We start from the raw sequence: 27,203 nt of genomic DNA on the forward strand, positions 1-27,203 counted from the left end.
AACCTTGCGATAACAACAACATACTTCGTGTTCCGATGCTTTGAAAGCTGAACAAACAATGTTATGCAGGTTGCATAATAATTGTATCTTATAGACAACCAGAGATGCACTGTTTTATATGCGAATATTGTGACTGTATTTTACTTAGGTTCTGCAATTAAGAAAAACATATGAGAGTTCGAAGTATTTCTGAAATGTATGCAAATGAAGGAAAAGTAAGAAAAAAAAAACTTCAAAACTTACCTTCATAAAAGCCATTTGTAGATGTTCCATTTAGGTGGTTGAATTTAAATCTCTTGGCCTGGTACCGGGCGACGAACCCATTACCATTAGATGGCACGTGACTCGAAGAAAACATTATTTCAATTCTGTTTTTATGAGACCTTAATGTCTGTAACTTTGCAGCATTTCTATTGCATAGTTTTACATATGGGTCATTTGAAAGTCCTTTGATTGCGACAAAATCACGATCACATGTTTTTGCAGGGATGTCAAAGACAGTGAAGTATATCTCAATGTAGGTTCTTGTAGATGTAGTAATGAACCAGGTACAATACAGGGAAGAAGGATAGCTAAATGGATAGTTAGGACTGGTTAGCACACCAAAATCAGAGACACACAAGTACGGAACTGCGCATGTACGACTGCCAACACCACATCCTCTCACTCCTGTTGAAAGAAGATTATGCTTAGTTGTTTAATGATGTCAAACATTCAATAGACCATTCTGAAACATAGGGAGATGAGTGATCGGAGATTGGTGATGGTGTTGATGCTGATAGGTGATAGTGATGGGAGATGGTGGTGGGAGATGGGTGATCGGAGATTGGTGATGGTGTTGATGCTGATAGGTGATAGTGATCGAAGATGGTGGTGGGAGAAGGGTGATCGGAGATTGGTGATGGTGTTGATGCTGATAGATGATAGTGATGGAAGATGGTGCTGGGAGATGGGTAATGGGAAATGGTGTTGTTGATGGTGTAGATGTAGATGGATGTGATGTGATGGTGATGTTGCTGATAGGTGATAGTGATGGGAGATGGTGCTGGGAGATGAGTGATGTTGATGGTGGTGTTTATAGGTGATAGTGATGGGAGATGGTGGTGGGAGATGGGTGATCGGAGATTGGTGATGGTGTTGATGCTGATAGATGATAGTGATGGAAGATGGTGCTGGGAGATGGGTGATGGGAAATGGTGTTGTTGATGGTGAAGTTGATGCTGATAGTCATGGGAGATGGTGGTGGGAGATGGGCGATGTTGATGTTGATGGGTGATGGTATAATTGTGATGGGAGATAGGAGATGGTGAAGGTAATTGTGATGGGAGATGCTAATGGTAGTTGTGATGGGAGATGGTGGTGAGAGATGGGTGATGGTCATTGTGATGGGAGACAGGAGATGGTGAAGGTTATTGTGATAGGAGTTGGTGATGCCGATGGTGATGCTGATTCTGATAAGTGATGGTGATGCTGATGGGAGATGGTGATTGTACACATTGATGATAAAGGTTAATATGTAAGAATAAAGATCATACCTGTGAAATTGAAAGATGCCAGAAACCCTAAGGAAGGAACGTTAAGAGTCGTCTCGTATCTGACAATGACTTCACTAGATCCAGAGATGATGAGAGGAGGAGTGTGACCACAGAAGGCAAATGTTACGTTCATGATTGGTTCATCGATGAATACAGTGTCTATGCAATCTTCAGTGGTGTTAGACTTTGAAGCTACTTGAAATCCATCAAAGACAAGAGATATGAACACACCCTCGGGAGCTCGAATAATCCAGGAACATCTTGAGAATGAAGGAAGTTGAGAGGGAAAGTCAAGAGATGAGAATGTCCCTGGTGCTGAAGTGAAGATTTGTTCATCCGCACACCCGCTTCTGCAATTTTGCTGACTGCAGTCTGAAAACATAGAACAGACTTATGCAATAAACCCTGTTCGATGGTATCGTCATCCTTATGTTAGCGCGATCTTCAACTTGAATATCTCAGTCCTTCGCTATACTATTTATTATCTCATCTCCCTACCGCTAATTTGCAGATTAAAATGAGATTTCATTATACCGTACTTTGCCCGAAAAAACTCAGCGCTAATTTACTGTTTTACGAAACTCACACAGAAATTTCAAAAGCATTTATCAGCACAACTTTGTGTTGAAACATATATTACAGATCTAACATATAACCTAACTGTGCCTCATAATGCTCCATTTGACGTCTTAAATTTCTTTTAGGGGGAGGGGGGTGGGCGACGACCCCAGACTGTTGGTGCAAACCGGTGAACTGCAGCAAACTTGCAGAAAAATATCTAAACATTTTGACAATACCTTAACGTTGGCATACATAAGTCAGGTTTGTTTTTGATATAATGTGAAAAACGTTTTTCTGGCATTTTTTTTTCTGGTGCTTCAAATTCAATATGTCTTCTTTATGTCCATGTATACATCTCTACGCACTTTATGCCTTAAAGACTGGTTCCTGTCGGGGCTGACAATCCGCGACAATCTTTTCACTTATTTGCGCAAGATGTAACATTATTATTGCATATTTACCGATAGGGTTGTAAGTGGCCGCCAATTCGAGTAAGCTGGGCATATCCGCACTGATACAGCCGATACGTAGTTCTATGGTGATGTGGTCTGAACGACATATAACTTCAAGATTTGCTTTATTACCGCTGTAGACGCCACGTACTTCCTCCAGCATAGAGTTATTTCTAACTTCACTAACTATGAGTTCATCAAAACAGCCAACCGCAGAGGATTCCTGTCGCAGAACCATTCGATGAATAACCAATCTAAGAATTGCATTTCAAGAAAAAACAATAAAGTCAGAGTTACATCAAGATTATAAACTGAACTCTTTTACTTCATGGTATATAGTGTACATACTCTGTTGAAACTAGCAATTTAAACTAGTGATAAGTATTAAAAACACTTCGGAGATAAGCATTGAATATATTTATGCCTTTCTTATGCACGCAAGCCTTAAGAAATTGCAACTTTGACCTACTTTATTGCCAGTCCAGATGAACCAGTTATATCCAGTTTACACGATGCACCAGACCTATAATAAGGAGCGTTGACAATCGCATAAATCGAACCAGCGGCAGCGGTAGTAGTTTGCTTCTGTCTTCCAGCGTCCCACAAACTTTGGCATTTGAATTCCATAAATTCTAGAAGTAAGCACAGGTTGAGGTTAACCAATGGAAGCTGTGACGTCATCTTCCATTCAAGATAAAGTACCCTAATTAACTTTGAAGTGATATAAACCAGAATACAGTCATGTGTGTTCATTAGTCGTCCAGGGGGCGGGGCCAGTACTACTATCGGTTCTAAACGACTATCAAAAACTACGTCAAGACGATCGGAAAGAGTCGGATTGCGTTCAGTCGAAGCAGTGTGCGACCGGTGTAGCAGCGCATGTTTCCCCGTGGAAAGTGTCCAGCCGGACCACATTTAAGAAGGAAATACTGCCCGACCGAATATCGTTGGCAATGTGGTCGCACTGATACCATACGATATATGTTCTCATACATATGCATATGAATGTTTGAAATTAAAGCATTGGTCCCCTACCTGCATACTTTGGCTTATGACAATGAAATGGGCTGGACAAAACGGAGAATGGGGTTTAGTGATAATAACTTTATATGGGCTTGTTATCACCGTTAACAACTTTCATTTGTATTGTACAGTAGCATGAGGGTTTTGCCATATAACCAATACTAATCCGCTGTAGCTGAAATTTCCACGACTAGTGCTGTATTGTCGTAGGACATTGCAGGGGTCTCAAATTGGCCATGGCGAAGGGACACCAGTATAGCTAATCTTCGTTACTCAGTTAATACATACATAAAACATATCAACACTTCTTAGTTTAGTAGTTTATGAGATTTGCAAATTTGTCTAATATGCTCACATTGTACTGTCAGTAGGAGATAAACAGATTGGCAATTAAACCATATACTACATATATATGTGTATATTACTGCATTCAGTTTAAAAAATACCAGTATTTGCTATCAAAGGAAACCTTAATTTCTTTGTAAAGAAATGACAACATTAAATCTACAGCCTTAAATAGTGGCTGTTATTTCATCTGCAGATGAGAAGCCGATATAGTCTCGAGTATGAAAGAACATCAATCCGTCGATATCTCCTAAACAAAATGTCATGTTTATGTTTGTTTGTGCATTTTGGTCTCAAAGAGAAACTGAAGAAAACAACAGAAGGAAAGAGTAATTGGCAGTTTCTCCGGGGGTGGGGGAGGGGGAGGAGACCAAATTTACTGTCTTTGGCACCGTTTTTAACTTTATTACATGAGAATGTCCGTAGTAGGCTATATTTGAGAACCGCTTGCAGCAAATTTAGGTAGTTATTAGAATTAAACGTTTGGCTCACAGTATGGAAAGTGCTTTGCTAAGGATTGTCCACAAAATGTTTGGCTGAATGTAAATATCACATTAACTATAAAAGTGCCTTTTGCATTAAGGTTTAACTTTTACAACATTATGACGAAGCCATAGTTATATTTACATATATGTGGTAACATAAAACAGTGTAAAGTATTTCCTTGAGCTACGCGGGAAAATGAGGCTATAGGCCTATATACTCACCATAATTACAAATAAATGAGTTTTCTTGGAAGCAGTCAAGGAATTGTTCAGTCGGCCATTCGTTCACTGCAAAGACTGGGCAAGTGCTATTTGTATATATATCTATGCCTCTCGTAAAATTAGCATATGTATCATCGAAATTGACCCAAGTCACGTCCGTTGCATTGCCCACGAAGTCCTGCGACAAAGAACACGATATATTCATTGTTAAATTAATACCTTGAGTTGAGTCAAGATCAACTTATCAATTACAGCTCGTTTCATTCAGATGAAATATGAAGCCCAACAAAAATATTATCTTCCTGTAAATATATTAGTTTATATGAGAGCAATGCGACTACGGATAAGTTCCTCATCTCTTCTTAATAGTAAGTCTTAGATGGCGACAGAAGCTCGAAAGAAGGTCATTGAATTATATGTCATATGTCCCGCAGAACCCCTTCAAGTACTCTTCATATGTCTCGCAGAACTCCTTCAAGTACTGCTCATATGTCTCGCAGAATTCATTCAAGTACTGTTCATATGTCTCGCAGAACTCCTTCAAGTCCTCTTGATATGTATCGCAGAACTCCTTCAAGTACTGCTCATATATGTTTCGCATAATTCATTCAGGTTCTCTCCTTGTGAGTTACGATTTGATCGACATATCTTATCCACGTTCAAATGAAGGCAATGAGTTGTTTGTAAACATGTATAATTAGTTACCAATAGGACATACGTCTAAAGACCATATCAACATGTGATAATGTTTACTTACATGTAGTCGATTAACTTGTTGTAGTGACAGTAGCTGAGATCCGCGTTTTGCGCAAATGTTATTTGCAGTTTCGAAGTCGACTTTGTTTTCGTAAGCAAAATAACAAGAGGATAAGTTTCTGTCGGAAATGACTTTCGCATCTTGAATACCATTTGAGTCAACTATTACCTGACAGAAATCTGAAGAATAAAAAATCATAATAATAACAAATGTGTCTGTAGTTACTAATTTTCACCAGCAATTAACAATTCTTTAATGTATGCAATATATAATTAACAACAATCTATCCCTTTGTAAAAAATGTGTTGTTTATATCTTACAACTTGGAGAGGAACACTGAACAGATAATCAAAGCAATCAGGGTATTTAATATGAAACAAAATAAGTAAAAGTTTCCTCTTTGACAATTAACTATTCGAATACATTGAGAGCGGCTGTACTCTGTATCTACTTGGTTCGTAATTTTCATGATGTAATAAACTCCTAAACCAAAGTAAGTAGCACTTGTATGGTATGCAGTTTTATCTCATTTTTTTTTATTATCTTAAACTACACTCCAGCGCGCGGTATAAGGTCTAGTACAAATTCATAACTGGTATCATACCCGGTATCCACAAAACCATACGGTCAACGTTCATTTTAATATTACTTCGGCTATTCTTTGGAATAGTCACCCAGAGCATGTCAAATGTGCTCAATATGTTAACAAATTTAAAACTGGTACTCAAGACTCATATGTTTTCATTGTTGTATTTATTTTGTGTACATGTTTGTTGTGTGTTGCGCTTTATAAGAACTGTATTATATTATTATTATTTTAGACATAGATTTCCGCTCACAAAGTAGGCTAGAAATCCCATTAATACTTTGAGCCCATTCTGAATTAGCTTCAACACAGATTGCAGGGATTTTAAGTATTGCACGCCTTTTCCCACTCATCATGACTGTATCATAGCATAATACTTGAAAATATGGAGCAACTGCTACACGTGATTTAAAACACTAACCATTGATTCTCTATATATGCGTATTCAAATTTAACTCTCTTGGTATGACAACATACGTAAAAACAAATCGAAGTTATTAATAGCTACTACCTATACATTGCGTTCGGTCACTTGGATCAATAATCATTCCGTCTGGACAGGTGCAGTAATAGCTTCCAGGGGTGTTGATGCAACTGTGGGAACAATCGACCGTATTACCCAAGCACTCGTCAATATCTAAAGATAAAATAAAATATGAAGTATTTTTCGACTTTACGTACGAGTAATTAAAGAAACAATGGTTACAACAAGATTCCTCGCAGCTGCTGCATGGAAACTTTTAATAAGGTATAATATTTAGCAATGTTCTCAAAGATAGACTTTGTTGAGAGAAATTTATGGAACAACTCACCATATTGGCAAAGCGATGCCCTAAGGGTTGCTGTGGACGAGCAATCGTATGTATACCAATGTAGATCGTCGAAGAGTTGCATTTGTACGCAATATTCTTGGTCTAGAGGTAGCTTGTCTATTGAGTATTGGAAATAGTTGACAGTCTGTGCAGTACCATCAGGCCAATAGAATCTTATCATTGTAGTGTGACTGTTACTTTCGTTTGAATTAGCGTTGTCAAGGAAAACAGATTTCAAACCAATCTTGTAGAATTGTTGTTGTTCAATTTTAAATAACGCCACAGATTCTTTAAGAAACTCCATGGTGGCATGGTTCTTAATTGCTAGGAGTGAACTTGCTTCCGAGAAGATATTTTGACAAGCATCCTTGGACTGGTTGTTTACCGACCCCAAACAGTATCCAGCATGAGCAAAAGTTCCATCCATATCACAAACGTCCCCGATATCTGAAAATGATTTGGGATGATAAAGTGCTGGTTAAATTGAGTTGTATCAGTGTATACTTTATTTAACCATGTATGAAAGTGAGGTCTTAGGGTAGTAATAGACATACTTAGTATGTACACACGGAAGATTAGTTACATAATATGCGTATATGCCCATGCATGCGTCCACGCTATGTTCTGTTATAATACGTACCAGCGTAAGGGCATCCTATGATCTCAACTCGCATGCATGGAGTAACACCATTCCAGGAGAACACCTTGATACGTACTCGACTTGTGACAACTGGACGATCGAGAATGTTCAAAACCTCTGTATTTTGATCAAAATTGCCCTGGAAAATCTGTTAAGTCAAAATCATTACAAAATTAATGATAGTTATATGCATATTTTTTTTAGATCTTGAAATGTCTCCTATATACTTGCTCCATGACCCATATATATATATATATATATAAATGATATATATATATATATATATATATAAATGATATATACATATAAATATATATATATATATATTTATATATATATATATATATATATATATATATATATATATATATATATATATATATATATATATATATATATATATTATATATATATATATATATGTGCGTCGCAAACATGGTTAGTCTTATTCCATTTTACCCAGATCAGCAAGACTTAGCTGAAGAAAAAACACGTTAGCACAACACATTTTGTTGATCAAATTGTTGATAAAGAAGCAGTTATCATCTTTACGAACAAAAGAGACTCTGAAAGACATTGTTGTTACCTAGTTATTGTTGTCAAGCCAATTGTTCATAAGTCAAGTCAAAGTTACTGTTAGTGCAATCACACGTGAATTATAACACAAGTCATAAAGTAACACGATATATGTTCCTATAACTACAATCAATGGATAATGTTCAACAAGGTGTAGTTGTTAAGTGATGCTGGTCCGATGTATATGACACGCTTCAGTGAGCGCTATGATGCGAGTAAATTTTTACAAGAGTGGTCCTATTAATTTGTCAGCAATTGAACATTATGGTGAAGCATGTAAATCTCCCTCCCTCAATACTGAATATGAAAATATGCCTTATATTACAGTAAAATTATGAAACCTGAGAAGTAAAATATTCTTTACTATAATCAATAATGACTATATGTAGCCAACATTACCCCTCTTGTATCATCAGGGAGTCACCAGACCTTAACTTATAACTCACCATGGCTATAAACCACAGCACTCATACTTACTTATAACTCACCATGGCTATAAACCACATCAGATATACTTACTTATAACTCACCATGCTATAAACCACAGCACACATACTTACTTATACCTCACCATAGCTATAAACCACATCACATATACTGACTTATAACTCACCATGGCTATAACCCACAGCACACATACTTTCTTATAACTCACCATGGCTATGAACCACATCATATATACTGACTTATAACTCACCATGGTTATAAACCACAGCACACATACTTACTTATAACTCACCATGGCTATAAACCACAGCACACAAACTTACTTATTACTCACCATGGCTATAAACCACAGCACACATACTTACTTATAACTCACCATGGCTATAAACCACAGCACACATACTTACTTATACCGCACCATGCTATAAACCACAGCACACATACTTACTTTATACCTCACCATGGCTATAAACCACAGCACACATACTTACTTATAACTCACCATGGCTATAAACCACAGCACACATACTTACTTTATACCTCACCATGGCTATAAACCACAGCACACATACTTACTTATAACTCACCATGGCTATAAACCACAGCACACATACTTACTTATAACTCACCATGGCTATAAACCACAGCACACATACTTACTTTATACCTCACCATGGCTATAAACCACAGCACACATACTTACTTATAACTCACCATGGCTATAAACCACAGCACACATACTTACTTATAACTCACCATGGCTATAAACCACAGCACACATACTTACTTATAACTCACCATGGCTATAAACCACAGCACACATACTAACTTATAACTCACCATGGCTATAAACCACAGCACACATATATACTTACTTATAACTCACCATGGCTATAAACCACAGCACACATACTTATAGCTCACCATGGCTATAAACCACAGCACACATACTTACTTATACCGCACCATGCTATAAACCACAGCACACATACTTACTTATACCTCACCATGGCTATAAACCACAGCACACATACTTACTTATAACTCACCATGGCTATAAACCACAGCACACATACTTACTTATACCGCACCATGCTATAAACCACAGCACACATACTTACTTATACCTCACCATGGCTATAAACCACAGCACACATACTTACTTATAACTCACCATGGCTATAAACCACAGCACACATACTTACTTATAACTCACCATGCTATAAACCACAGCACACATACTTACTTATAATTCACCATGGCTATACACCACAGCACACATACTTACTTATACCTCACCATGGCTATAAACCACAGCACACATACTTACTTATAACTCACCATGGCTATAAACCACAGCACACATACTTACTTATACCTCACCATGCTATAAACCACAGCACACATACTTACTTTATACCTCACCATGGCTATAAACCACAGCACACATACTTACTTTATACCTCACCATGGCTATAAACCACAGCACACATACTTACTTATAACTCACCATGGCTATAAACCACAGCACACATACTTACTTATACCGCACCATGCTATAAACCACAGCACACATACTTACTTTATACCTCACCATGGCTATAAACCACAGCACACATACTTACTTTATACCTCACCATGGCTATAAACCACAGCACACATACTTACTTTATACCTCACCATGGCTATAAACCACAGCACACATACTTACTTTATACCTCACAATGGCTATAAACCACAACACACATACTTACTTATAGCTCACCATGGCTATAAACCACAGCACACATACTTACTTTATACCTCACCATGGTTATAAACCACAGCACACATACTTTGTAATAACAAATTGGTAGCCTCTACTCTATACTATAGTGATTCAACATATATTCAAGTCATTTTTTTTCAGCAATTCAAGTCACAAGTCATTTATTAGTCAAGTTAAGACATGAGTGGAAATGTCCAAGTCACTGAGTCAACAATAATGCTTAAAGAGGCAGTCGATGTATTTCGCAGTGATTTTCCTTTGTATGAGTAAGTAGAGTCCATTCACCACCAAACTTGCATTTCATTAAGAGAGCACTTCGAGAGCACTAAGCGACTAAATTCTCTACTGCATTACAAAGGAAATAGTGAACAATAAAAAATACAAACCTTTTCGCTACCATCGACTTCAAGATATGTTCGGTAACGCCCTGTTATCATAGACAAAAAGTCCAAGCGGTAGCTGGTCACCCAGGAATAGTATTGTTGGTCACCGCTACCTTGTGTTATGATGCCAGAAATAGTGTGTGGTTGAAGCAAGTCAATCTGTAATTATAAATGTGATCTGATTTTCATTTTTTGGTTCATCTATAATATATTGTATATAATATTTCATTTTCATACTCACCGGACCAGAGCATGGTGTACCTAGAAAATCAAACAAGGCATTTTCATAATCAGGGGTCAGTTGATTTAATATCTGCACCTGAATGTACTCATCTTGACCAAGGACACCTCGTGATCCCCAACAAGCCTCGTGATCATTCGGTTCCTCCCACGTCTCGTAATGCAATCTGGCTGAAGTGTCATTTTTACCGGATATATATGAAGATGACGATATTTGATTATCGGTTATGACCTCTGTCTCCATCCCAAGACGCCCCATACACACTAAAGCAAATGGAAAATAAAGTACAGCATCATTACATTAATTTCGTCGAAATGTTTACAAAGTGGAAGACATGAGTCGTTGGTAAACTATATTGAAGAAATGAACCGCCCTTCCACCAGAATTTCCTTAACGGGCCCGTCAACTACTCATTATAACGGTGAAATTTTATGATGCGATATCAATATTGACCCCTAAACGGTATCCCGATGGACTTTATACTTAGATGAGTTGTGTCTGGGCACGGGATATAGTGACTCTGTGCCTAAAGATGTCATATGCTTAATTTCAGAGATCAACGCTCAAGTAAAATATATACAAAAAAACAGCATTTGACACTAACCCATCTAGGGTATCAGACTCAGATTTTTACAGTGCATTAATGAAGATCAACTTGGCTAAATTTACACGTGTATTGATATTAAAAACATGTCAAAAATTTGCCGCATTTTTTTTTTAAATTCGTAAAGGGATATTGGCTGAATTTGACTGGTGCATATTTAGCGGAAAGGGTCATACACATACAATAAGTACTGGCTGTTAGAAAGAATGGTTTGAATGTCATAGGTCATACAGTCAGCGAATTTAAAAGGTTCCGCAAAGGGTGTGTCGCCAACATCACATACACCGAGCAGCTCATGTACGCCAAACTAGATGGTTATATGACGATCGATGTACAGCCACAGTGATGATACTAAAATGGTCATACAACCTAAGTTTGCTTCAACGTGAAAGAGTGCACTAACTGTTTTCTTCTGTAAACACTTATTATACTTAATTTAACGGGGAAAAAATCAGCATCGAACCAAAAGTTTTTAGTATCGAAAATTCAATCCATGAGAAATAAAAACAGAATTAACCAATTTAAATTACTAATATATTTTGGGAAGATTTATTTTAGTGACGACTTTGGGAAAGAATATTAAGGCTTTAAAATGATCCCTTATGATAGCATAACATTATCGAATTTATTTGTAGAAATATATTAAACTAAAAGAATGCTAAGATGAGTATATACAATCAAGTCAACGAAATATTTTCCTAAATTAAACTCCCAAAGTGTTAATTGCACATCGTAGCATTTCGCCAGAACACCGTCGAATGCATCATCTAAATCAGTATATAGCGTTGATTTTGATAACATTGAGGGAATGATGCATATGAATAATAAAATGTCTATGAGAACGGTACCATTAAGAAGAACACAAACCTGGAGGAGAAAAAACAAACCTCTTTGCAGGCAGCCTACAAATTCCAACCGGATACAAATAGACTTGTTCCAAGAAAGTGGTCTCAGCCGAACTTTTCTCGATACAATTGGACGAGTAAAATAATTTATCTGTAGTAATTGTTGATCATTGTTGCCCTGAAAAACCTGAAAAAATAAACGTATAAGTTATATCAGGGATATCTTAGGGCGGCATACTCCTATTAGAGTCAATATCCATCCGCTCGATTGTTCTCCTTCAGGAAAAATGCCAAAAAGCAGCAGGAGAACATTTTTCTTTGACCTGTTATCAATCATGATCTAGTTTTTGCGTGGCTTGCATGTTGAAGAGCATGAATGGAAGTACATGTGGTGAGAAAATTAGGTAACTTGAGGCAATCTCTTGGGAAGTATTTGCCATATTTACTCACAAGGGGCCAGGAATAAACCTGTCAATCACACCACTAGGAAATGAAAGCATTAACTAAATCTCAAATATTCGCAATTTGAGAGGGGTGATTTCTAGAGAGAGCGTTTTTTTCTCAAATTTTAATACCACCCCTGCAGGTTCAATTAAGCCCTATAGTGTATGTTTGTCTGTTTCTATTTTCTTCGCTTGTGTTCCCATCTATCACTCTTTGTAATAAGGACTCTATATTCCCTTTATTTTTCTTCGAGCATTTAGTAGCTGAAAATTATTGTTGCTGATAAAGCTATACTTTGAAGTGAAGTCAATCATATATACTCTTCATTGAAACATCATATATGGATTAATACATTGCATGTATAGTTTCTGTACAGTTTCTTGATTTATTTACCACAGTTTTATTTTCGATATCCGAGTAATACGTTAATTGCCCTTTTGCGAAATATTGTAGACTGTATTCGGTCACCCAGCTGTCTTCAGACCAGCAACCTTGTGTGACAATTGCATGGAGTTGGTATTCTTTCAGCAAATCTACCTATTGAAAATGAAGAAACAAGGAGTCGTGGGCGTTATAACAAATACATCTCAAGAAATCAATCCTTTCAAGCGAGATCAATTTTTAATTTTTTTTTATACAATGTTCTCGTGATATAGATTAGAAGCGGGACTGAGTTTTGGCTCATTTCAAGGGCCCAGTTGGGTCAATACGTTTTCGCAGACACCTCGTTAGCTTATAAGCTCAAGGCCCTGGGCTTGCGGTCTATTGTACTATTATATGATATGTGTATCAGTAGTTCGTCTTTGTCAGTGACCTATGTGTTAATGTTACAGTGATCAGTAAATCTGTTACATTTTAATTTTTTTCAGTACTCATATATGACATAAATTGCAAGTAACTTTTATGTAGTGACTCAATGGTACCTAGTTACATGAACATAACGGATCGCCCGGTCCAGAGAGCATCAGCGGAATACTCACTTCAATCCACGTGATACGTGACGACACCAATGGAACCCATCCGCTACCACTCCCATGAAATGGAAAAACTCTTGCGCGATGTGGGGAGTGTTCAACTATTCCATCTGTTGAGGATCCAGTGAAGCTGGTATCCGGTATCTGCCCGGTCGATAATCCTACTGCTCTATCGCAATCTGGTGTTGAAACCAAAAATACATTTCGAATACATTGAAACTTAAAGGAACTTTTACTATAAGAGTTATCACCGAAGAGTTCGCTGTGAAAAGTTAAATGCAATGAAAGGTTATCCTACAAGGCAAATGAAAACAATTACCTTTAAGCGGCATTGAGTTGCAAAATGAGGAATATATTATATATATATAAATGAGGAATATAATATATATATATATATATATATATATATATATATATATATATATATATATATGTGTGTGTGTGTGTGTAATGAGTTGAAATTACCGTTGTCCATACAGCCAATTAGATCCAATCGAAGTCCTATCATTTGACTGCCTTTCTTTGGATAAATACGCACACACTTTGCACGAAGGGAAGTTCCAAACAAGATCGTCTTGACGCACTGATGTTCTCCGTTGCCTTGTAACTCCTTGATGGAAATATTTATTTGGAAATTGTTAACATGTTTAATGAACGAAAAATATACCAAAAATGTTTCCTGCATAGGGTAACTTAATTCAGGAAAGAACCATTAAAGAGTTCTAAGGTGCTGTCCCGATCCGACAGTGTGGTGCAGCAACATAAGGAGAGGTTGTGGTATGGGTAGAGAGAATCGGAGTAAGCGGCTGGAGAAATCGGACCGAAATTATGTATTCTGATTCAACGTACAGTTTGCTTAGATATCTTATTTCTTTCTCTCCTATATGCAAGATGAGATTGTATTCGGTGGTTAAACTCGGCAGGGTGACCGAAAGTCTATAATTGGGATGGGGTAAGTGATGTCTTTTCTTTATTTGTGAGTTTGAGTATGTGTGTATGTTTGTCTGCTATACGTCTGCAATGTTGTGTCATAAACAAATTTAGGCCGAACTTCTTCAGTTTTAGCAGGAAGGTACTCATGATGAGAACTTGTACCACGCAGACCTTCAGAAATCGAAGGTGATTTTCAGTGACGAATAGTAAACAGACGTGTGTAACCATCAAAAGTTAAAGGCCATGAGATATGGAGCATGTGACTGTTCACAATGTCATTTGGAATACTTACAGGACCAAGAACAGATCATACGTGTTTCTGTCCTTTGCTCAGACTTGGTCGAAAATAGAAATTTTCCATTATTATGCGTTAGGAAACGTTTGATAACTAAAGTAAAATTGATTTCTTACAACATGTCATAACAGAAAGTAGTTAAAACTATTGCTGCTAAAATTTCACCCAAAAAAAGGTTTCTATATAGGGCTACTGTGGTAAATTTACCATGTTTACCCCCAATTTAACCAAAGTTTACCGCTGTAAGACTAAGGTACATTTTTTGCTGGGAGCATATGTAAGTTGTTTCTGATATCTTATATAGGGTGATATATTATTGTATTCACATACTTGATAACTGTTCGACCAAACTTTCTAGTCATTCCTGGACTTGCCTTTCATTTATACATTTCGTCCAACTACTTTACCTCAAGTCTTTTCATAGTGTTTCAGAGCTTGTTTATGAAGTGGTTGTGCCATCATTGGCCACTATATTGTGTTGTCTTGTAAATATCTAGGAAAAGTGGATCATCATACTGAAATTGCACCCGATACACATAGAGAACACAGTCACTATTGTAAATCTCAAAGTTTTGTACCACAGCAAATACTGGATTTTGCTGACAAATCTGATAAATTGGTAGCTTGTGCCATTAGGATTACAGTAAGAACTGAGGATATGTGTAATTCCAACAAATCCAGTTGTTCGGGATTTGTTGAAATTACAAATATTCGCATATGATCAGAAATCTAATGTCGCGTTGTATTAAAAAAGTTCATAGTCTAAATTCCCCTGTTGTCCGCTTAGGGTATTTGAGCAGCATTGATCACATGCCCCAGTGTACAGCAAATATAGGGATATTAAACCACGTAGTTACTTTATCCTAAACTATAATATCCCCGGATAAGTAGGCTACTCTAGGAGAAGATTTTACACTGTAATACTGGCCACGTAAAGCCATGAGCTAGAAAGCTAAAGGCATATAAAAACATCGAACTTTCAAAGCAGGCGAATCGAGGACAAACTTGCACAAACAAGAAAATCTAGGACGTTATATACACTGTTGAAACTAAACATATATTGGCTATTGCAAGGTAGGCAGGCGAGTCTAGGACAAACTTGCACCCACAAGAAAATCTAGGACGCTATATACAGTTGAAACTAAACATATATAGGCTATATTGCAAGGTAGGCTATATGAGGGATTTCGAATTTTCGGGGTCCCCCCCCCTGCGTATGTTGCAATGTTGTTTAAGTCTTCCAAATCTATATAAAATCATACATAGACGATATGTATAATAGCAAATCAAATTACCTCTCATAGCTGCTATAGTGTAATTCCATCACAGATATGGTCCAATAGCAGGGGTGGGCAACCTTTTTGAATGAATGGGCCAGATTTAAGGAATGAAAAATTGATTGGGCTGCACCTAACCAACGACCTGCTGTTGATTTCAAACCTTTGATTCCGAGGACTTTCAAGCAATAGGAGTGTGTACTTAATCTGTATTCACAAACATAATGTCAATACAGTACAGTTGATAATTAATGGGGATAATAGGCCTACCTGACAGCATCATTAGTGCCGGTAAATTCTAAGCAGCTAGCTACTTTTTTGTTTTTTGTGATGATGTAAAATAGATTTCTTGTTTTCTTTTTCTTGAGACATCTCACGGGCCGCTTAAAAATCACTGGCGGGCTGCATGTGGCCCGCGGGCCGTAGGTTGCCCACCCCAGTCCTATAGCATACTATCAACGTCACTTCACATATGGTTTATCCTACATCAAGTACACTACTGTTACCCATCATATAATTCAATTGTTTCTTATAGGAAATCCTATTTCTATTGAAGTTCTGTTGTTTATATGAGTTTTTACCCCTGTGTGGCCGATTTAAACCGCTTTATTTGTCAATTTCTCTTGTGATTTTCATAACATATTGTCGTATATACTTACGAGAACCCTTCTCTTGGCATCCTCGTAATTTCTCAATAGCCACCAATTTATTGAGTCAAGTGAATAGCCAACATTAAAGCTCTCGACCCAACCATTGTCTGGGTGTCCCGAACCTTGCATCATGAGACCAGTAACAATGGTTCGACTTCCAAAGCATACCTGTGCGAAAATTGTGATAAAACTAGATATTTATTTACAATTTATGGTTGTTATTTGAAAGTGAAAAACAAATTACGGGAAGCGAAACTTGCATGGCTTAATATAGATGAGATCTACGTGTATAGGTAATGGCTATATATATATACATATATATATATAGGCCTATATATATAGGCCTATATATATATATATATATATATATATATATATGCGATCTATGTGTAGGTTAAGTTAAGCTTGCAAATAATTAATCGTGTCTATCTCCCTATCACGGTATTTGCAGTTCTGATGAAACAAAGAAACAGCGAACAAAGGGGAAAATATCGCCTCAAGTTTGATAAATCTATTTAGTTATTAGTAGTTGACGAGAAGCAAACGAAAACAAAACAATGCAATCTACCTGCATCCAAGGATCGGTGTCATTGTCTAACGGTCGCCACCACCTAGCACCATCGAGTACTGCATTCTCCGGCAGGTGGTTGATGGAATGGTAACTAGATGCTGAGACCTCTACCTCAAACCGGGTCTCTTTTCCAAGTCCCATGGGTAAAGGACAATCGTCTGCATGTAGTAAGATACAAATCCATTGACGTCATTGGAAATTTGTATGTAGAGGGTGACATTATACTACCATGCTAAGAAGAGTACAAAACTTGCAAAGCCGCGTAATCAGATTAAAAGGTGTAGACGATCAGTTATAAGGAGAACCACCTTGCTTCTTGAGCATATCAAATGGGAGAATCAATAAATAAATTAATCAATAGATAGCGAACTATAGCTACCAATTCCCGAATCAAAGAGCATATTGGGAGTAACATGAAATACACACGTCGAACACCTACTGCTCCCGGCCCCTTAACGTGGACCCAAACTACCTAATACAGGCGCGTATCCAGGATTTTCTAACCCGGGGGGCGCGAATTACTATCTAAGCGGAGCGCCACCATCGGTTGGCGCGCAGCGTACAAGAAAATTTCTGGTTTTGATACCACCCAGATCACCGGAAATGGTACTTCTCGGCCTTGAAATGACCAACCAGATGTACACTTTTGCCTGAGAACGAAGTATTTCCCAATAGTTTTTTTTCCATCCATAACCTTTTTGAATATTGTCACCAGTCACAAATCATGTTCGACCTCATCGCATGACCTGTGGATCATTGCTTCTGTAGGTGATTCTACGTCGCGGCCCACAATATCCGTCAGCCCCACTTTTAAAGGTTTCAAGCCCATTATTTGTTCAGAATTTGAAAATTCACATTCTCACTTCAAAAAATACCCATAATGTCGCACAAAATTTCATCTATGGACAACCAATATAGAAAAACCTCCATCAACCCCTAACAGACCGGTCAAAATTGCATAGCTCCCAACTCTTGAGAAGGCAAAAGCTGGTCCATGCCACGAATCGCCATCCTGGGGGAGGGGTATAAGGGGAGGGGGTGTCCTCCTCCCCTTTTGAATTTTTTTGGAATCCTGGTGATGCCTACATGTAAAATGGTGGCACTTAGAAAGGCTTTTGACACCAAAAATTTTCTGAGAACTATGCATTTTTTTGTGTGTAACATCAATAAATTGAATAGTAGGTGATAATTCATTCTTTCCCGTGGCATGAAAATGTTCGCTGCTCGCCCCAATGAAAAGAAATAGAGGCTAACTTGAGGTTCAAATGATGCTGTAAAGGAGGTTTTATACTCTATTATGCTAAATGCTTAAGAAATGATGGTTGCTAAGTCAAAATTTAATGCAATATTTTTTATATGTATACTTGACAATTAAAATGTGGGTTTTTCGGAAGCTTTCGCGGGTCAGCGGGTTTGGGTGTTAGAATGCGGGTCCAACCCGCGAATTGCGGGTCAGTTGGGAGCTCTGAAATTGCACGAGTAGAGGGAAGTGTGATGAAGAATGATGGTCAGAAATTTTCGAAAATTCAGACTCAGTTAATTTATTGGTGTACAAATATTAAAACCTCTTATAACGGCTATTATAAAACTCCGAAACCGGACACTTCACACATAGGCGTAAGAGGCGAGGGGTGCAGTCCCTAATTCTCCATGACTAATGTAACAGCGGCGTAGGAAGGTACTTTTGAGTGGGGCGGGGGGGGGGGGCTGAAGACTGATGGCCGGCCTGGGGGAGGGGTCTAAGGGGAGGGGGTGTCCCCTCCCCTTTGGAAACTTTTTGCATTTTCAGGTGGCCTCAGATGCAATTTGGTGGTCCACATGAGATTTTTTTTCTCATTTGGAAATGAAAAAAGGGGTTTTCTGACTTGCGAAGCGGGGGGAGGAATGATACTTCCGCCCCACCACACTTTTCACTGGGGGGCTGACGCCCCCACCCAGCCCCCCGGTTCCTACGCCCTTGTAATGTAAAATATAGTTTTGACATAATTGGACCTCCATGCTTTTTCTCCATCTGCATAAGACATTTCGTTGTTTACATTATCATCCCCACGGACCGTACGGTACACGATGGCATGCAATGTAGGCTAACAACCGCTGCTTGCTTATATGATATTGACATCAACATGTTGAAAATTTTTGGTTATTTTTTCGGGCAAGTCGGACAGTTTTGAGGCTGTTCATCCTGGAACGCCATTTTCATGCTCACTGATATGATGTGATATCTGCTGTTTGCTTTGCAAATTCGAACACCGGGCGCGTAGCGAGGAATTTGCCAAGGGAGAGGTGATGCCTGTAGGCAAAGTATCTAAGTGTTGCGTCACCATAAGTTGGCGCGAAGCGTACAAGAAAAGTTTGGCCGAAAATCCCTCCCAGGTCGCTGGAAATGGCACTACCCAGGACCATTTGTTGGCGCGAAGCGTAAAAGCAAATTTTGCCGGAAATTCCTCCCAGATCGCTGGAAATGACACTTCCCATGCCTTGTAAGTTGCATCTGAGCACTTTCAATTTTGAAATTACTAGCAATATCATAAAAAAAAAATATGCTGAAGGGGGGGGGGCGGTCGCCCCCTTCCCGAAATGCGTAATGTTCCCCGACGACACGGTCGAGTTCGAGACCAGCCACAGTTGGTTTCATAACAATTCTACAATTGTTTAAGGCATATATACACACACACGCGTTATTGTAGATCATATATAGTATATTGATCACGAGTGAGAGAGGGAAAATGGAAACGTCAAAAATTGAGTTGTCGGTGTAAGGGGTAGGGTGAGGCACACGCCCCTTCCGAAATCCTTGATCCGTCACTAGCTACCCTGTGTATATAATAGGGATCAGCGCTGTAATAATGTCACTGTTCCTCTTTCTCTTCCCGGTGTCTTGGCGTTTTTCTTATCTCCCTCCTTTTCTCCCTTTTCTCTCTTTCTTCTTTTTCTTTTCCCTTCCTTCCTCTCCTCCTTCTCCTCTTTTTTCCCCCTCTTTTTTCTTTTTTCTTCTCTTTTTTTCTCTCCTCTTTTTCTTACCCGGGGGGCGCGCGCCCCCAACGCCCCCCCCCTGGATACGCACCTGTAATAGGTAGTAACCTGTGGCCAGATGTTAACGAAGCCTGTTATACAGACAGGTGTGCTGCCTTGGGGTAATTTAAGCGAGCTCTCATTATATCGGGATGTATCGGGGGTCTGGATTCTGCCCCCCCCCCCCCCCGTTGATAGGATTATACCTGGTTGGCCTAGTACCGGAATGGTGAAATTCAACATCATCATGGCCATGTATAAATAACTTTCGTTACATGATACAGATAGTTTTATTGGAAACAAATGTTGAATTTTATGTAGCCTCTAATTTTCATAAGTTGTGGCATTTTTCTTTGTGTAAACGGATACAAATGAGAATGCCTCGCGCAGGTTTGAAAACATACACACACGCAAATAGCAACTCAATCAGAGAGTGGGCCTACTTTTTCAACTGAACTTGACACCAATGCCAGGACTGTTTACTTACCTGGGAGATTATGTTCGACAAAGGCATCGCATACTGTAAAAGAAATAAAGCACATCGTTGTAACCCCGCCTGTTGTGTGTATGCATAATTGAACAAATCTTCAACAACATAACAAACTCATTTAACATAGTGACTGTACGTTTACAGGCCTTTTGCAGTTTTCTAGTCCATAAGGATAAAAACTGGATAAAAACCACCAGAGAGTTCAGTCAAACTAACAGAAAGAGGGCATGATCGAAAGGAATAGAAAAATGTGAGGTTGCATTCTTAATGTGAATGAAAGCCTTCAGCCCAAGTTTGGGCTCATTTTTAATATCAATACTGGCAGCTATACTAATAACATTATAATGTAACTCTAAAAGCTCACACGTTGAACAAATGATAACAGCATAAGATACTCTTATTAAAATATCCAAGATATTACACATTAAAACCAGGGCGTGACGTCGCGGCCTTCACATAAGATCATAATTAAGTTTGTTGATGATAGTTGGTTTGTCCCACGATTGACTCATTATAGAGATATGAACATAAAGTTCTTATACAATGTGATTTTCTCCCACGTAAGAGCACAGGAGAATTGAAGATGCTTTACACTCGAAAGCTATATAAAGATAATGCTTTACTATTGTCTGGACTATTATATTACTTTTATCTGGAAACATGTATTTTCTGTCAATTATAAACAACGATGCTTGTAATACGCTCTTGAAAGCAATCTGTAAAACTTCGGTCGGTTCCGAATCCTCTTGTAAAGTGTGTTTAATTACTAATGAAATTATCAGCGTGCTCTGTGTTATAACGTAACTCCGCCAAATTAAGTATGATCGTGATGGGATGACTAAACATTTACCCCAAATCGAATTAGTACTTTAGCTTACCATTCCTTGTTTATATCAGGGGATTGTTCCATAACAACTCCCTGCTTATATTAGGTTAAACTTTAAATGATGAAGTATGTAATGAAGTTGTCTACAGCAAATTGTTCCGGGAACGTAAAATTGACGAGTGAGAGTATGGAACGCCAAAAGGTTTTCGATACTGATCCAGACATGATTTTACACCGTAACTCTGAAGAGAAAACTGACAAATAGCTCGAATAGAGAAGCTAGAGAAAGCACCCAAATAGTGTTAGCCCGAATCGAGGACATAACAGCTATTTCCTTGTTCTAGATACTAGTCGGCCTTTTTGACTGGTATCTTCTGTACTCCAGTAGGTAACATAGTCTTCATCGTATATACAACACAACGTTTACATCCTTAGATCAACATATTTTGACTAAGGATGTCTTTAATGTATTAAATTCGTATGGCAATCCCTATAAATATGGCTCTCCATTTGATATTATCATCTCATTACTCCAATTGGGAGGATGAGATATTGTACTTCCTTTGCCAGTTGGGCCATATACAGCTATCTTAGTTGCCATAGCAACAGTTGTCATGATAAAGGTTAATTTTCCTAAGTATCTACTCTCGGGGGTCACCCATGGTGTGTTCCCCCAGGTGACCGGAAGTCCATGACTGAGGGAGGGGTTAAAACGTGTGTGAGTATGTCCAAAACTCCATTTTTCTGCTTTGCTATAACTCCAAGGGGAACACTGCAGTGACATGAACCGTCACAGGTATAATGTAAATGTCAAGTACTACCGAAATATGTGGTTGCCATGGGAACCGAGGTCAAAGGTCACTTGGTTAATGGTCAAAATTACATTTTTACAGCAATTTTGTGTCAGAAACTCCTCCTAAATGGCTACGCCGATTTTCGTCAGACATTTGCGTAGGTGAACCACTGTGGGAACTTGTGTCTCGCAGATCCCCGGAACAAAAAGTCAGAGGTCAAATTAAGTGTAAATCGGTCAATTTTAATTAACCCCATAGAAAAACATTGAATTAACATGGAACCTTAACAGATATAACGAGAATGTCAAGTGCTATCAACACATGTTGTTGTCATGGTAACCGAGGTCATAGATCAAATGTATATTTTTAGTGTAGTTTTGCTGTAGGGGAGATATGCAACTCCATGGATTGCCCTTTTGTTATTATTTTTTATCTCTTTACTGTAAGAATTCAATACGGTAGTGTGTGTTTGAAACAACTTACTTGTGTCGATCCTTGTAAACAGATCGATGGAAATTCCGGAGGGTAAATTGTTTGAAAGATCAAGAGAGTAGATATTCTCTGATGTTAAGATGCAGAGTCGATCAGTGAACGGCCACACTTCTCTATACTCGAATCCTCTACAGACGAAAGCTGTCTGTGCAAGGCATTGTTGAGCACAGTCTTCGGCAGTTATCTCATAGCCTTCTATATACCGGGTGTTATGACCGGGAATGTACACTTCCTCAAGTCGTCGAAAAGACATTAGAGCATCGGTCTTACCTATATCGAAAGATAATGAAAAACGAACCTTATTTCACTTTACATAGACCGTTGCCAAGGTAACCAGCTTCCACGATAGTATACAGAACGAAGGTGATGACTTAAAAAGAACTTAAAGGAGTTAAGGAAAAGAACAAACAGTGACAAGACCACGAAAAGTAACACAAAGATGTAAAATCTTCAATAAATTAGGAGATGGACAATGTCGATTCATTTGGTGCGATTGCATTGGAAGCTAATTTGTTTGACTACGGTTATTTATGGTGTTTGTTTATGATGAGTGACGATAACTATGATGAACATGAAATAAACATATAATAACACATAATAACAAAACATACAATAAGCATATACATGCAATGCAACATTTGTTGATAGAGATATTTGTTAGTATTTCCGAAATCTCTAAACAATAAAAGTGTCTTAGAATAGCTAGCTGTGTATATATGCGTTTTACCAGTACTCAAAACGCTCTTATATGTTAAAACAAACGATCGAAGGATAGTGGACAAGTAATGAACGAATTTGGTTCAGTTTTCAAGACTTTGACTCATACATGCACATTCTTGTGCATTAGCACTAATCTCTCTCTCTCTCTCTCAAAAAAAAAAAACAGAACAACTTCGAAACAAATCGCTTCTTCTTCTTCTTCATTATTTGATCCAAATGACCTAAAATATTACGGGGATTTAGTATCGAATATCATCAATAAGTTACCCAAATCAAATTAAAAAGAAAACATGGATTGAAATTTTAAATGTCAAACAATTAAATGGTACCTTTAAATGTATTAAATTTTTTTTAATAGATTTAATTACATATTTAAGTAGAATAAAAATGTTGCTTATTCCCCCATTATGAAATCCCTCATTGAGGGCTCCTCTGGAAAGCAGTGCTTCTGCACTGAGCAGGACTACCCTCATTAAAGATGACAATAATACAAATTAAAAATTAAATCAATTAACCTAAATATTCACGCAAACTATTACAAATTAATTCGATATTTAGGGTAACACTTAGTCCATTTGGTCTCCACATCTTCTAATCGACTTATACATACATTCCAACATGTAGAGAATATATTTTAAAGTTAGACCTCAGGTTGAACTCATATAACCTTTAATTAAATGAAGGCTGTCATTCGTTAATTCGAGGTGGTGCTAATAACTGAAAGATATATTGTGAATGTTACAAAGAAAGAAACTGCGGTTATAACAAACATAATGTTGTTTAATCTTTAGGGAGGTGGCTATATAACACAACGTATGAATAATACATGCAGAATTTATGCATATTTTTTTTTTTGTAGACATAATTATGTAGGTCAGTTCAACACAGTTTACATAAGTTTCTGAATTATCACATCCAGTCGCTTTGCTATTTGACATCCATTGTAATATGACATCCAAACAGCTTTTTTTCCCCTCTTACTTTTATATGTTATGATCATATAAGTACTTCCACAAAATGATCAACCACCGAACGCAATGAAGCTTGAAAAATACGCAGGCGTCGTAGGTTCATAACAGCATGAAACAAGGGTTACAAACATCGCTAATAACTTGGTAGGTCAAATTAGGCTTAAACGAAAGATTAGAGAATCCAAGTCTTTATTTGAAAGAAAATGGTCAGGATGCTTGAAATAGCCTTGGGCATACCATCATTTGTTTATTCTTTGCAATTAGCTCAACTTAGCTGTAACAAAATTGTGTATATTGTAATAGTTGGAAGATAAAGCTAAGTTGGGCCATATTGGCATACCACGTAGGGACATTCCGGCAACTTTCTGTGATGTAGTTTATGCATACGCTCTGGTTATATATAAAGCATGAAAGTATATGAAGAACTCTTTATGATAAATTTGATATAAACTCTTGGAAATGATCATTTTCGCACCCGTGCACATTGCTCTCTTTCTCCTGCTGTTCTCTCTCAAATTGGCCGACCAATAAGCAATCAAATTCCATTTCCACTAAATTAACTTGAATCCATTAAAGCCACTTAACAGGCCTCATCTCTTTCAAGAACAATTCTTTAATCACTGCGAAGTCATGATTGGAAATAGTTCATTGGTCTTGTTTATTTTTCTGAAAAGAAAGAACGAAAGTAACCCTTACATTGGTCGATTCTGCAATAGTCCTGTAATACATCACCGGTTATTCGATGAATATAATAACACCATGGAAACGTGGAGTCGTCGGGATTTCGACAGTAGTTTTGTCTCAAATCTACATGAATTAGGAAATAAAAATTTACGTTAGTTCTGAGTGTGTGGTTGAAAAATAATATACAAACCAAGTAAAAGCAATCCATGGAGTTGTAATCTCAAATTGGTGGTTAATATATATCATCACGGAGGCAAATCGTGATATATACACACAAGGGCGTAGGAACCGGGGGGGGGGGGCTGGGGGGGGGGGGCGCCATCCCCCTAGTGAAAAATATGGAGGGGCGGAAGTATCATTCCGCCCCCCCCCCCCGCTTCGCAAGTCAGAAAACCCCTTTTTCATTTCCAAATGAGAAAAAAATCTCATTTGGAGCACCAAATTGCATCTAAGGCCAGGTGAAAATGCAAAATTATATACAAAATGGAGTGGGTGGGTTGAAGTGTGCTATATTGCACCAAATTGCATCTGAGGCCACCTGGAAATGCAAAAAAATCCAATAGACCCCTCCCCCAGGCCGGCCATCAGTCTTCAGCCCCCCCCCCACTCAAAAGTACCTTCCTACGCCACTGTAACACACCAAGATTCAAGTACGTGAGAATTATCATTCAGGAGCAATTTAACAGGGTGACCTCTTTTTTGAAACTTTCAACTCCGTTTAACTTGATGACTATTTGTTGCAAGGTTTCGAGATTTAAATGTTGACCTCTCACATATGACGTCATAAATTCATGAGGTAATGCGACCAATGCCCTTCAGGCATCACTCCACTTTAAAATTCATCATCCGGGCATTGACGAAGGCTTCGCGCAACATTTTGTTTAGGCACAAATTTGGCAGTTTTTACGTTCCATCTCCATTTCTGGAGAGCCGATGATGTCCCCGTTTAATTTCAAACACTTATTCATATAGTGTTACAGAAGATTATTTTGAAAACAGAAGGAAGAACATGATAATGAATGTCCTTGCTTATCAATATTAAACACCTTGCTTATCAATATTAAACACCTTGCTTATCAATATTAAAACACCTTGCTTACCGTTAGTAGGATATAAATCAGGATTGATTGGAAGACTGTAGTTGTTTGTCCAGTCCAGGCAGAGATGTCCGGAAAGTGTGTACCGTGCATTGTCTCTGTAAGTTGTTCCATTCCCCTCGACACATCCACTGTGTGCTAAAAGCGTAACATGAAAACAAACATCAGCTGGATTGAACTTATTTTCCAAAAAGTCCAATCAGAATACGCCAATAATTTGCATATCGAGCAGGATATGGTGTATTTTCATAACTCATCCAATAAAACTAGTTATAAGTGAAGCAAACATTACATTACGACCTTCTTACAAAATCGCAGTCGAAACAAGAACGGGTCATCCTTGTTGTTGCGTTCATAGATGTGATGTACATATATTGGGTACCAGGCATATAACACGAAAAGCAAAACGTCGTTGTCGACCTGTGCAAACACATCCAATGGTTTTTACTAACCTTTGCATGGGGGAATTCTACAGAAGCCTAACACAGTCTCATTACGTTTGCTCGTGTAGAAACATTTGGCGCCTTTGTCATCTTGCTGCAATATTCTGCAATAGTTTTCTGACAGATCTTTCAAGAAAAAAGAATGTTCATATACCAGGTTAACAGTAATGACCTATATTGTGTGTGTCTGCAGATGTTCAAAATTGTTTAAAATTTATGGCTATCAATCTGCAACTATAAATCAAAAG

General features: G+C 38.0%; 1 protein-coding gene across 1 annotated transcript in view; it reads right to left on the reverse strand.

Moving 5' to 3' along the window:
* The window catches only part of LOC139961286 (uncharacterized), a 52,312-nt gene that overhangs the window by 17,938 nt on the left and 7,171 nt on the right, over positions 1–27,203 (reverse strand). Inside the window, exons 4-25 of the mRNA XM_071960400.1 lie at positions 26,965–27,081; positions 26,516–26,650; positions 25,428–25,538; positions 23,032–23,310; positions 20,926–20,958; positions 17,424–17,584; positions 16,865–17,023; positions 14,166–14,310; positions 13,707–13,879; positions 13,120–13,263; positions 12,325–12,469; positions 10,912–11,096; positions 10,596–10,751; positions 7,419–7,566; positions 6,779–7,225; positions 6,478–6,603; positions 5,381–5,559; positions 4,624–4,801; positions 3,018–3,180; positions 2,558–2,802; positions 1,536–1,907; positions 244–669 (exon numbers count right to left, since the gene is read on the reverse strand). Coding sequence (XP_071816501.1) covers positions 244–669; positions 1,536–1,907; positions 2,558–2,802; positions 3,018–3,180; positions 4,624–4,801; positions 5,381–5,559; positions 6,478–6,603; positions 6,779–7,225; positions 7,419–7,566; positions 10,596–10,751; positions 10,912–11,096; positions 12,325–12,469; positions 13,120–13,263; positions 13,707–13,879; positions 14,166–14,310; positions 16,865–17,023; positions 17,424–17,584; positions 20,926–20,958; positions 23,032–23,310; positions 25,428–25,538; positions 26,516–26,650; positions 26,965–27,081 — 4,227 coding nt within the window. The remainder of the gene's footprint in view (positions 1–243; positions 670–1,535; positions 1,908–2,557; positions 2,803–3,017; positions 3,181–4,623; positions 4,802–5,380; positions 5,560–6,477; positions 6,604–6,778; positions 7,226–7,418; positions 7,567–10,595; positions 10,752–10,911; positions 11,097–12,324; positions 12,470–13,119; positions 13,264–13,706; positions 13,880–14,165; positions 14,311–16,864; positions 17,024–17,423; positions 17,585–20,925; positions 20,959–23,031; positions 23,311–25,427; positions 25,539–26,515; positions 26,651–26,964; positions 27,082–27,203) is intronic.

The sequence above is a fragment of the Apostichopus japonicus genome, chromosome 20 (genome assembly GCF_037975245.1).
Source record: "Apostichopus japonicus isolate 1M-3 chromosome 20, ASM3797524v1, whole genome shotgun sequence".
Classification (NCBI taxonomy): domain Eukaryota; kingdom Metazoa; phylum Echinodermata; class Holothuroidea; order Aspidochirotida; family Stichopodidae; genus Apostichopus; species Apostichopus japonicus.